Source organism: Chenopodium album, chromosome 17, assembly GCF_948465745.1.
Source record: "Chenopodium album chromosome 17, dcCheAlbu1.1, whole genome shotgun sequence".
NCBI lineage: Eukaryota > Viridiplantae > Streptophyta > Magnoliopsida > Caryophyllales > Amaranthaceae > Chenopodium > Chenopodium album.
Window position 1 is genome coordinate 36,090,359 of NC_137850.1, and position 13,562 is coordinate 36,103,920.

Consider the following 13,562-nt stretch of genomic DNA (forward strand, 5'->3'; position numbering starts at 1 on the left):
ACCAAAAAAAAAAAAAAAAAAATCAATTAAACTCCTAATGAATCGAATTCGTTCATCTTTTACCAACCCAAAAATTCTTCTCTCAAATTACTGCACTAAATCTGCACTGATTCCTTCATCTTCAACACCATTCAATCCTCCAACTGTTCCTCACTCAAAACCCAGCTTAAACCCCCTTTACAAATTCCTACCAGAAACTCAAAACCCTAATAATTTAGTCAATCTCATTTGCTCTGCTCTCAAACAACCCAATTTCCAAACCACCCTTCTCACAAATCAATTGCAGGACCTCATTCCTCATTTGGGTACCCAAGAAATTTCAAGGGTTTTGCTTAGATGTCAATGTGAGTCTCAATCTGCTCTTATTTTCTTTAATTGGGTTAAAAATGATCTGGGTATTAAGCCAAATTGTCATAATTATTGTATCATTGTTCATATTTTGGTTTGGTCTCGGAAATTTGTACATGGAATGAAGTTACTGTCTGAATTGATTCGATTCGAGTCCGATGATGGTGAAATAATTGACATTTTTAAGTGTTTGGTTTCATGTTCTGAGGATTGTAATTGGGACCCTGTTGTGTTTGATATGCTTATTAAGGCTTATGTGAAAGATGGTTTGATTAAGGAAGGTAATAGGGTGTTTAGGAAGATGGTTAAGTTAGGTTATGTGCCTCATGTTTTGGCTTTTAATTGTTTGTTAAGTGGACTTTCGAAGGCGGAATGTGTTGATGAATGTTGGAAACTTTACAAAGAGATGTGGAGGATTGGTATTAACCCGAATACGTGTACATTTAATATTTATACTCATGTGATGTGCAAGGACCGAAATGTGGACAAGGTAAATGAGTTCTTGGAGAAGATGGAGGAAGAAGGATTTGTGCCTGACCTTGTGACTTATAATACACTTATTGGTAGTTATTGCAAAGGTCGTAGGTTGGATGACGCGTTTTATCTGTATAAGATAATGTATAGGAGGGGTGTGGCTCCTGATATAGTTACCTACACTTCGTTGATGAATGGACTCTGTAAGATTGGAAAGTTGAAGGAAGCTCATGAGGTCTTCCATAGAATGGTTGATAGAGGATTGACTCCGGATATTATGTCGTATAATTCCCTTATCCATGGTTACTGCAAAGAAGGAAGGATGAAAAATTCAAGGCTCCTGCTTCATGATATGATTGGAAAGGGGATTCTTCCAGATGCTTTCACCTGTCAGATTCTTGTTGAAGGATTTGTGAAAGCGGGTAGCTTGCATTCGTGTTTAAATATGGTTGTTGAGCTTAAAAGGTTTGGAGTTGCAATTTCTTGTGATATCTACAAGTACTTGGTCATCTCTTTGTGTCAGGAGAATCATCCGTTTGCAGCTATTAAACTTTTGGATAGAATGTCGGAAGACGGTCATGAGTCGGATGGGGAGATATATGATAAATTGATTAAATCGTTCTGTGATGGTAATCTCCTAGAAGAAGCATTGGTGCATAAAAATAAGATGCTGGAAAGGAAGGTCAATCCATGTTTAGCCATATATAAAAATCTAATAAGCTGCTTGTGCAGATTGAGAAGATGCTTGGAGGCAGAAGTTCTATTGCAAGAAATGGATTTATATGATCTTAAACCTGACAATGATATCTGCAGGGCTTTGGTATTTGCATATTGTACAGAAAATAATTCTGATAAAGCTGAATCCTTGCTTCTTTCACTTGCTATGAAGTTTCAGCTTTACGATACAGATAGTTATAATGCGCTTCTTAAGACTAGGAGTGAGGAAAGCAGCGCTGCTGAATTGATGGAATTACAGGATAAAATGTTGAAATTGGGCTTTGCACCCAATGGTTTAACTTGCAAGTATGTGCTTCAAGGACTGCAGAATGCTGTTATGAAGGACAAGGACAGCCTTCAAGCCTGCTGTCAGTAACAGTAGATGAAAATTACGAAGAAGTTTGTGTGTGCGCTTGATTTAAGCATCTTAAGCTTTACAAAAATCCTATTATTTCATCATGTCCTTTGAATGATGGATGCTGATTGGAAATCTGAAGGTTGATATTATCGACTAACTTATCTTGAAGATTCCGAATTCTGAGACCACAAGGTGATCTTTTTTCTCTCTCCCTCTCTTCATTAACATCCCCACCAAAAAAAATTCCAAAAGCATTGCCTACTAACAATGCTTTGCATGGATTTATATGTTCGAAATATGAATCTGAGTCGCTGAACATATATTCAGCTGGAAATTGTTGGAATTGGATGCTTCTGCATGATAATGTGAATATGTGAGTATTTTCAAACTTGTTGCCCAGAAATTTGGGGAAGGCATGGTAAACTTTAGGAACATTTATGATCTTGGATTGAGCTTTATATTCGCATTTCTGTTTTGAAATGCATTGCTGTCCACTCTAATTTTTAGTTCAAACCTGAAGATGGACTTTTCTAAGTTGCTTTTCTTTGGTTTCCTTTTTATTCTGAGAGGAATGATTTGTTGACTATGCTAAATTATTATAGAAATCGAGGAAATGCTGATATATTCTGGTTATTATATGATGTTTTGGTTGTAAGGATTTGCTAGCGTAAGGCTACGAAGGAAGAATCCATTGTATGATTCATATCCCCCACCCTTCCCTTGATATACACAGTGATGTAGAGGTTATTTTCCCGACATGAAAATGTTCCATATTGTTCACCATGGAATTTACTGTTGCGCCAAGTTTTTCTATCCACCCCTCTGCCATTTTTATTTGCATGTCTTGTCATTTTTTACAGGTTGAGCCATGACTCATGGTAGTTATGCATGTCTAGTTGGTTTGGCACCATGATGCATGTTATATTGCCTGCCCATACCTCATGATATACTGCCTGTCCATATCTGTATTTGTTTTTAAAGTATGCAGTCAAGTAGTTAACCATATTAAAATTTATGGCATGCTAATTGGTATGAATTAGCTAAAAGTATTTGTCTAATTCTCTTATTTAGGTGTTATAGATTAAAGCTTGGAGATGAAGGTTTATCCCATAAACAGGGGATCTTAATCTTACATATTTTAATCTTCAACCTTTTGAAATAGTGAAAAGTCTATTATTATGTTTAGGATGTATAATCTCATTCATGTTACGCATTCACTATCTTGGTTCTCTTTCTCCCACCTCCCCCATAGAAGAAGTGTATTGTTCTGTTTGGGGAAAACATTTTACATCCGTTCTTTAAGGGAAATAGCTGCTGTATGCAAATCCTGTATCTGATCGTTTTTTCTAATTAATCAAAAAAAAAAAAAAAAAAGAGCACTGATAAAAGGAATGAAGAATTTAACGTTTAATAAAATACTCTTGTCATCCTGTGCCTAATGTGTTTATGTTAACTTATCCCTGACACTGGGTTCTATTGTTAGTGTAGGCTTGTAGAGTCTGGTGCCAAATTGCCAATACATTTTCTTAAGCTTTCCTTGTCTGTTGGGTCTTGACTTGCCAGATCTCTTTGGTCATAGTTTTAGAATATGATGGTTGCCAAAGGTCTATATTATTAAAGAAACTATCTTTGCTAAGCTGCAATATACATCATTATTACATACCGGATTGCAGTTATCAATGTCAAGGAAAATAGCAAAATATTGAATCACAATAACATAGATGACTATTAACAATCTAACCTGCACATATTTCATCCTTTGAAAATACACTGTATGTGCATGCTAGGGTATAACATTACCATGTTAGATAGTAAAGATGTTGGCACTTCTAAAATTCTCAAAACAGATGGGTAGTAATCTGTAGCTCACTGAAGGTATTGGTTAGGATACTTGCTAAAGTAGTTAGTTTTAATAGAAATAAAAGTAGGTAATGCTGTAAGGGAGTATCCTTTGTAATCTTTTTTATATATCCTGACACATGGTTTGAAGTCTTTGAACCTATTCATAATCTCAAGCTATCCATCATTTTCCTATTCTCTTTTTATAGTTAGAACTTTCCTTTTTCAATATCCTAGGAGTGTAGAAGACTGTGGTCCGAATCCCTTATGGTGGGGCTCAGTCCAAACGCGTCCTGCTGCAGAAACATCCTTGTTGATCGATGGTGCCTGACAGTTAAACTAATGCAGAGTATTGATGTATTTGAAAGCATTTTGGCAGTGCCTTTTACTTTCATTAGTAAACATATGAGTGCTTTTTTCATTAATAAACATATGTATCAACAAATTACTCAAAACAATATTTTAAGAAAAGTAATTACTACAAAGTACTCCTTTCGTCCCTTAAAACAAAGCTTCTTTCTAGCATTTATTACTCATATAATAAAGAGAAAGAGGCTTTGTATTAAGGGACGGAGGGAGTATATTTTTTTGGACATTCTACCACAGTGTATGTAGGTATTAATTCCAAACAAAGAGATGGAAGTTTTTGGCATATTGCTCTTTATATACTCGTTATGAGAGAAATCTAAAGGTTATATTTTAGGTGCAGACACTAATTGCTCACATTGCTTTGTACTAGATAACCAAGAAAAAAGAGTCTTGTTTTCAACAACCTTTCCAGGCCGATACAGAGTCTATCTAGAAATTCATCCCTTGATCTATTTATTGTTTAAAACCTTTACGTGCACCCAATAGTTGGACTTAGCCAATAACCAATACCACCAGTCCACCATATCAACTAACCCAAGCAGCCGATCATAGTTTTGGTGCCAACTGCAGACTTACATGATCCAATTTTGGCAGTTCATTTGTACTTGAAATGAAGAGATGAAGAAGAGATTTTCTTGTGGAGTAAAAAAATTATGTTATGAGTGTCAATTAGGTGCCTAGACTGCCTACATTTCTGTCCTATGGGAAGAAACCAGGAAAGGGGTATGTGTCCAGGATTTATAAACTTCCTATCGTTTGGGCTTAAGGTTGGAGTGAAGAATTTAACTTTGTCTAGACTCAAGGGCTTGACATAATGAACAATTGTACTTGCAGTTTGATATTTTATTTTTGTTTTTCTATTTTATAGATGGGATAATTGATGAGTTTCTATTTAAAAATTGGAACTTTGTTTCTTCTTTTGCTGTTTGCTGTGGTCAGCATGTACTCAGTAACAGAAATATTTTAGACTAATAGAGTTTCCATTTTACTATGTTAATGTGCTGCACTGTAAATTACATTTTCTGATATGTTTAGTTATAAACTACGCATATGTTTATCATTTACAGGTGCCACATAATTATATAAGTAGGGTGAACTTCAATCTAGTCAAAAATCTCTTCTGTAATTTGCATGATTGAATAGTTTTATGGCTCGGTCATTGACAAAAATGATCTACAATTGTCACTCATTTTTAATGTAGTTTTCAAATACTAATTGCTGCAGTACTTTGCCTTCAATTAGACTCCAGAAGTCCTGAATTGTTCCTCTAATTAATGTATTTATTTATTTTATTATTTTTTTGGGGTGAAATCTTAAGCAATAGTGCTTTTCTTTGTCAAAATGATCTTACATCTGATAGTTAGTGCATATGTAGTTGTTTGTAGCCTTGTAGGTTATGCTTAATTACTCGGAAAACTAATGATGTTGTTGTGTTTGTAGGACTTAATTTGGTGTGATGTTTGGAGCATATTATATTGCTTCTCAAACATAGAGAGACATGCATTGCGTTATGCCTGTTCACCACCGTAAAGGGAACATCTGTTGGTTGCGTAAGCAAGCTGGGAAAGTTTGATTGAAGGTGTTGCTTTCCTGAGAGTGAACTCTAACTGAGTATGATGCCTGAGGAACTCCGCCCGGATAGGAAAAATGCTTTTAGTAAGCCTTTTTCTCCATTGATTTTTAACTATACTATAATTAGAAGCTGTGGGTCAACTTCTCATCCATATCTGATGCATCAATGACTCAATAATATTTTTTTCCCGGTTATCAAGACTCATTATATGGTGTTCCTTTTTCAATGCCTTGTCTAATTTGTGTACCTTTAAAAAAGACATCTTATCAACATTATATTAGGAATTAAATGGCTGGACCCACTTTTATGATTACTATATGGAGCAACACCCTCCATTTGATGCTTATATCTTCTTGAATGGAAGGACCAACTCTTGTGTTTTTCTTGCTGAAATGTTAGCAAAAGGTCCTAAATTCTTGAACGCTGAAACTAAATACTCTCCTGCTATTTTACCGCTGTCAAAAACCTTCTGTACTGTGTTGTTATACAATACTCTTTATTCCTTAATAATGGGTAGCATTTGGTTGAGAATTACGACTTTTAATCAAGAATTGAGCTAAAACATCATAAATGTTCTTCATTAGATAAAAAATTACAATTTTGTTGCACCGATATAGTTCTGCGTAGGATTTATTTTGTTAGTGATATGGAAAAGCTCAAAATATGATCAATTAATTGTGAATTTTTTTAAAATAAAAAAAAAAATTTAAACTGGTTGACTACTGCTGGGAAATTTTTTGGATAAAAACTTTTTGCATCCTAACTTGTGTATTTCATGACGTTTTTTTCCCTGTGCTACATGTTGCTTTTAACCTTCAAAAGAGGGACTTTCAGGAAAGATAATTTCTCAGATAAATTTGAATTATTGTATAAAATAAATTCAGATACCAATCACAACTAAAATAAGTTTGAATAAGATCAAATAGGCTTATATTTTTGTGAAAGAAAGTAGTCTTAGTATGCTTAGCATAGGTACTCTGTATAACTTAATTCTTCCCTTGACTTGCTTTATTTTATTATTTCAGGAATGCGACTTTGTGATAAGCATGCACACTTAACTACAGTTTTGAGGTGTTGGCAATTGTTTCTAGAAGAACACCAGTGATCATATTTTCTGGTGAGTGGACGTTTACGTATCTAATTAGATAGAATGCTTTAATTTGTTGTCTCTTCCTATTCATGCAATCATGCTATATTATATTGCATACACCAGCTGATCTGTAATAGCATTTTGCGTCGTAATAATCTTTTTTAATGAGATGATTCTTGGCCTGCTAATTATGATTTGACTATTGAGTTATTGAAATTCCTTAACTTGGGATGTGTCATGTGATTCTACTGTCTAAGTGCCTATTAAGACATTGTAGGTTTGTAGCTAGTCACCTTAGATTTGGTAGTATTGTCTGAGATTTATTATTCTGGAAAATTCAATACTCTGTTTAGCCTCTAAATGAGTGTTTTTATCCAAAGGTACCTGAGTGAGTTACATGCGAAAAGAAATATTTATTGATCTGTAGTCATGTGCAAGAGCTAGCACCTCGCCTCATAAAGACGTGCACCTTCACCTTGCGCCTTGGTGCACCTCATGGCTCTTAAAACTAAGGCTGCACATTCAGAAATCGTTATTGAGTTTTGCGAGTTTTGAAATATGTGTGTTTAATACAAGTAATAATTTGTTTAATACTCTGACTAAGTCTTGTATTGGACGGTATCACAATTGTTGTGAGAGTGGAGTGACTTAATGACACACTTATCTGTTTTTGACCTTCTTAATAAACAAATTAAATTCAATTTGTTTTACTTATTTGTTTCACTTGATGATTTAAGAATCATCCAACTTAATTTGTTTGGTAACTCTTGTTCATAATGTTTTTGTTAAAGACTGTAATTCATCATTTTAAAGACATTCATAATTCATTTTGATCTATAAGAAGTATTTTGTACTTTTGTACTGCACATTGATGAAGTGGCTGATTAATATGATTTAACATTAATTGAATTGATCAATGTGTCATTTTATAATACTGGATTGAAAGATAGGTCAAGTAATAGATGCATTTATTGGCCACCGAAAGTTATAGAAGTACTTGTCGAAACTAACCATAGTAAATATACTCCGTACTTCCTTCGTTTATACTCCGTAGTACATGTAATCAGTTTCACTTTCATGTTTGTCAAAATGTCAACTGCACACTTCTAGCTATTAATATCATCAACATACAGAGTATTAATTAGTAAAATTTTTAGTAATAATCCAACTATAACTTAGATGACTATTAGTTTTTGATTACTAGTTAAAGTAATTCCTAAAAACAAAAAGTTAAAAGTATACTCTGAAAGGTAATCAAATAAATTGCCCAAAGGTGAATTTGTTGCATGTATTGAGAAACTAATGAGGAAGACCTCCTGGTGCAGCCGAGGGGCCATCTTGCATTCAGGATGCGAGGTTCAAGCCTCATCCTGAACAAATCCCTCCCCCTACTCTTAGGCATTGCTAGCTAGGGCTCCTGTGATAGAAGCCTCGGCCGGGGCCAAGTTAACCTTACCATAGTATTAAGAAAAAGAAAAAGAAAAAAAATGGTGTATTGAGAAACTCATGATTTAAATTGTAAACAATGAATAAGAATACATAAATTTAAGTTGGTGAATATTAATATAAGAATTAGTTAGGGAAGAGTAGTATTAATAGTTTAGTCCTTGTCATTTTTATGCTGGTTATTTTCATTACTAAGTTAATGATTAATATAAGAATTAGTAAGGGAAGAGTAGGAAGGTCAAGGAATGGTAGTTTGGAGATGTAAATGTGAGGAGGTTGATGACTGATGAGAGTTAGTTAGAATTATTGTAATATTAAAATGAAAAGAGTCTTTGGGAAATTCAATTGCCTTAAAAATTTGGCTTCAGTTTTAAGACAAATTCTTAGGCCATGAGAGAAATTTTAAAATTAAATTGTCAAGGTAAGGAGAAGAGAAAAATAGTGGTGGGAGATTTTAGGGGGTGTTTGACTGAGAGATTAGCAAAATGAGAGGTTTAATAATTTCAAAACTTTGATAGAAGTGTTGTTGAAAGAGGTTTAATGGTTTTATAAAGAGAGATCAATTGTGGATGATTAATTGACTTAATTGGTTAAATTATTAAAAGGTGGTACCCAATACTTGTGATCAAACTCGTCTATCTCATTATCCCTGTAGCACTTTCTACACTATTTTTTTTTTTTTTTTTTTTTGAGTTTGCCCCACCCGGTTCATCGGAGCTTAGCTCTGACTACATTCAGATCCGGCTCGGGTTACGCACCTTGGCTTATAGCGGGTGAATCTCCGTATAAGAGTTTTCTGCATTCAGTAAGGCTCGAACTCGAGACCTTTCTTAAGAGATATTAAGCTGCTTACCACTTGAGCCAACTCTTATTAGTTTTTCTACACCAAAACAAATGAACAAAGGTGTAGTACTCAACTCCTTCTGTTACCAAATACTTCGCCAAGTTAGAGTTTATGAAAACAAATACTTTTTTTTTTTTTTCAAGTACTCTAATTTGACGAAGTGTTTGGTAACAGATGATATGCGACCCCAAGCTAGTTGTTCGTCCACATGACCAAGGACTACGGTATGGTTGTTAACTTGTTATATTGCTATTTTCTAAGACAGACAGGAATTAAATCATCTCATCAGCTTGGGAATGTAACCGTTTATGCCAGAGTTTGAACTACTGCAGTAAGTAAATAGCCGTTGTACAATCTACAGTTTGTACCTATCTACTACTACTCCCTATCATTAAATTGACTTGACATAACTGCCCAACTGTTCTTATATATAGTTGACTTCATTAATAACCTCCTTTTAAAAAATATTTCAACTACCTGGATGTAAGTTTCTCTGCATGGCTTTCATCACTAAATTTTCCCTTCTTGTTTAGACCACTTATTAATTTTCTCGTACTTCCCTTCTTAAATTCCTTATCTCATACCGCCCGCCCATCTCTACTCTTGGTATGTGTTTCTCCGTATTATTCAAACCTTTTATATCAAAACACGTACCTTTATCGAATACTTGCCTTTACGGCCTTTAGTAGATACTTGATTCTTCATACTTCATTTTGGATCTACAATTTGATATAACTTTCGTAAAAGGGTTCTTATTTAGGTCCTATTCTTTGAAATTATTTAGCCCCGTTTTTAAATCTATTGGATAAAGGTATTTGATTGCAAGGGATGGGTGAGGAAGATTTTTGTGGATGACTATTCGAAATAAGCACTTTTGATGCATGTAGTCGACCCCAATTATGGGATTAAGGCTTTGATCGATTGATTGATTAAATCTATTGCAGTTTAGCTTAGTTCAAGTGACATATCATTTGGTTATGTGACTACTTCACTCTAACCTTCTCATATGCAATCCAATGCATTAAGGGCCTAGGGTTAGGTTCTTAACAAAGGCCTTTTGGTGGAGTGTTTCTTTTTTTTTTTTTTTTAGGGGGTGGGGGTTAATAAACACAAACCCTTGTTACTTACTCCTATAGCCACAAGGACACTTGGGGTTAAACTTATAAATATGTTAGCAAACACTAACAATTATATCAAAATGTGAATTGTTTGATGATCCTCGTTGAAATATTCGAGGAGAAAGGTACACAAACTAGATTACTGGAAGTAACCCAAATATTGAGGTAGATTTCATCCCGTTTATGCAAGATTCTTTAAGGAATTGATAGCGAGTCTCCAATAAGTTTTTACTTTTTCTCAAGGATACCTTCCTCGAGGGACTAGTCTTTATGAGGATTGACACTTTGGTTAATGATTTCGTTCTTTGATTGTGTGATTTGTGTAAAATTTTGTTCAAGAAAGGATTCAATTAACATCAAGTTGACGATTCTTACGCTCTTGATATAATTCATCGTTACCTTTTGATGTTTTTGTTCAATTTTGGGATCATATATTTAAAAAGAATATAGATATAAATATAAATATAGATGTAAATATAAATACTACCTCCGTTACATGTTAAGTGCAACATTTGCCAAATAAGGAAGCTACACATTAAGTGCAACAAAGTGAAAATTTCCTAATATAGTATAATTTTGTCTGTCAAATTACAATTTTGCCCTTACTTAATTTTCTTAAAACACAATTAACACAAATTTATTGATTTGATTAGATCTTATCCCTTAGTTAATTTATCAAATGACTCCCACCAAAATCAAAACACAACCCTCCCAACTACCCACATTTAATTCAATCAATTCATCTTAAATCAACTGCCCAATTTCATCATTCATCTTCTTCACTCATCTCATGAACCCAGAAACCCTATCCAAAACCTTACGCCCCTCTTTCTCTCTCTTCCATCCATCTCTCTGACCTCATCCATTGCTTTCTCTGTTTCTGTTTTTTTTTTTTTTTTTTTTTTTGTTGCTCTTGTTTTGTTTTCAGATTCTTTTAACAAAGCAGAAGGAACCTGAAGTTGGAATTTAAGAGGCTGATGATGATTGCTGATGAAGCTGTTCTTGAATGCTGCTGTAGGAATTTTTTTTTTTTTTGGTTTACTTTAGAAAAAAAAAAAAAAAAAAAAAACCTTTGTGTGTAATTTAATCTAACTCATGGTGACTGATTATGTAATGGAACAATGAAATGAGAATGTGGCTGCCTTTTTATAAAGGGGTTGCCTTTTGGAAGAAAGAATTTTAAACTTTAAAATTCAATTTGAAAAGTTTGGTGAAAATTGGGACGGGAACTATTTTCCCCCTAAAATTTTGGCAGACTTCTTAAAAGCAAACCAAGAAATAATGGGACCCAATTTTCTCTCTCCTCAAACTAATCACATGCACTTATGTTATTTAATCACTCTTTCCATTTTTTTCCTTGGGAAATGTGCACACCCCTTTGTTGCACTTAACATGTAACAGAGATAGTATAATAATCTATTAAGTCAAACTTTAAAATATTTTTCCTAAGAATATAGGGATGCGGCTGTTCAATGCCTACCATGGGGCTACATAGGTTGGCCCTACATAGGTTGGCCCGTGGATGTACTAAATAGATTAAATAATAAAATAAGGGCCATTAATTATACATCAGTTTCCTGGAAGAAAAAAAAAAAAAAAAAAATCCTCTAGTTTTTCACAAGAGGAAAAATCCGTGAAACCATTGAAAACCTTAGCTTTTAACCTGAATTAACCATCTTTATATAACAGAGGTTAAATATTTGGGTAATGCTATACATAGCCCTTAGGGCTATATATAAGCATTGAATTTACTCTTGAAAAATGTATAAAGTTAGGAATTCATGACAAAAACACGCGCAGATCGGTGTAATTAGTGTGTTTTTGTCATGATTTTCTAAATTTAAACAATTTTCAAGAGTAAATTAAATGCTTATATGTAGCCCTTAGGGCTATGTATAGCATTTTCCTAAATATTTTCACAAACTAATCTATATTCTAATTAAAGTATTTATGTGTAAGTCATAAAATTAGCTAATACACTCCATAAATTACACTTTTATGGCTTATGATGCTGAGTGTAAATATAGTCCAAGTGAACTTCTGACACCATTCTTCTCTTCAAGCACTCTTCATCTCCATTCCCACAAATCTCTAATCCCATCAACTCCTGAAAATAGTTATAAAACAATAATTATCATGCATTAGTTTTTTTTCCTTCTAACAAATAAGATTCAAATTTGTATGTAATAAAGAAAAAACAAGGTAACTTTTTAGTTAAAGCTTACATATATGGAATCTTTGTCTTCTAACTTCGAAAATGAAACTTCAGTCGAGATTGGATGATTTTGCTCATCTTTGTGCTTAAGTTCCAGTAGACGAGCGGATGTTCTTGGAAGAGATAGGCCAAGGAGGAGAAGTAGAATAGAATAGGAGATAAATTTGTGCATCATGTAGTTGACTATTTAGTTTATGATAATCTTGTGTATGTGTGTTCTAGAGAGAGAAAGAGAGGAAAAGGAGACAAAAAGATAGAGTTCCTTAATTGTTTTTTGGGGAAGAAATAAAGAAGAGTTTTGAGTTCTCTTTGAGTTGAGCAAAATGAAGGAAGTTGGAAAATGAGGGTGGCAGATGAAAGGGGACATGAAGCATTTAAATACATGCTACAATCTATGTTAGTCACATGTAGCCACCCTTAAATAAAGAAGGTACAGAAACGCAAAACTTGGACCCCATGCATGCATTATTATCATTGGAGTGCCTAATTACCTAATAATTATGTACCTAATGGGAGCAAAATTGATAATGACTTATTTTAAGTAAGAAGTGTCAAAAACTAACCCGATTTGACTATATCCGACCTAATCAGAAAGTAACATGATTCAAATTTGAGTTGCATAGGCATAATTATTATATAGCACGTTTTAAATTCAAATTAAACACGACCTTACAAACCTTACGTAGTTAATAATTATAACTTGTTCATGTCAAACCTAAATTATTTCGATATTGTATATATAATTGGTTTTGTCATTTCCTCATATATCCGTGTTTGGTCCTCAAAATAGTTGAAAATTTTTTAACTTGACTTTTTACATTAACAATATGTTGATCATATGATTTATCTTCATTAAAGATAGTCGTGTCCAACACATGAACATGTACTCGCAATTGATGTAAGTTCTTGTATCTAAGTAAAATGAGACCACTTTTCTCAATTTGAATATTCAAGATACTTGGTTGGAGGTAAAAACTATTTTTAAAGTTTTTCTTATAAATATAAATAGATTGTTTAGTTGACAACAAAAATGCAAATCGAAAATTTTGATATGAAATTTCACTTACCTAAGGGAAGGTAAGAATTAATATTACTTCGTACTTGTCATGTCAATTAATTTAATATTGTTTTAACTTCCTTTTCAAGTCATACTTTTTTGGCTTGTCAAATT

At 33.6% G+C, this 13,562-nt stretch overlaps 1 protein-coding gene across 3 annotated transcripts; it reads left to right on the forward strand.

Moving 5' to 3' along the window:
- Window positions 1-20: 20 nt before the first annotated feature.
- On the forward strand, window positions 21-11,241 carry LOC145589620 (uncharacterized). Of its 3 annotated transcripts, none has more exons than XM_081646278.1 (4): window positions 21-2,089; window positions 5,546-5,761; window positions 6,704-6,795; window positions 11,105-11,241. In XM_081646278.1, the coding sequence occupies exon 1, from the start codon at window positions 38-40 to the stop codon at window positions 1,913-1,915; it is 1,878 nt and encodes a 625-aa protein (XP_081502404.1). In that variant the 5' UTR covers window positions 21-37; the 3' UTR covers window positions 1,916-2,089; window positions 5,546-5,761; window positions 6,704-6,795; window positions 11,105-11,241. The 3 variants fall into 3 exon arrangements, with proteins under 3 accessions (XP_081502404.1, XP_081502403.1, XP_081502402.1); XM_081646277.1 differs by lacking the exon at window positions 11,105-11,241 and adding an exon at window positions 7,149-7,484; XM_081646276.1 differs by lacking the exon at window positions 11,105-11,241 and having other exon boundaries at window positions 6,704-7,031.
- Window positions 11,242-13,562: the final 2,321 nt, after the last annotated feature.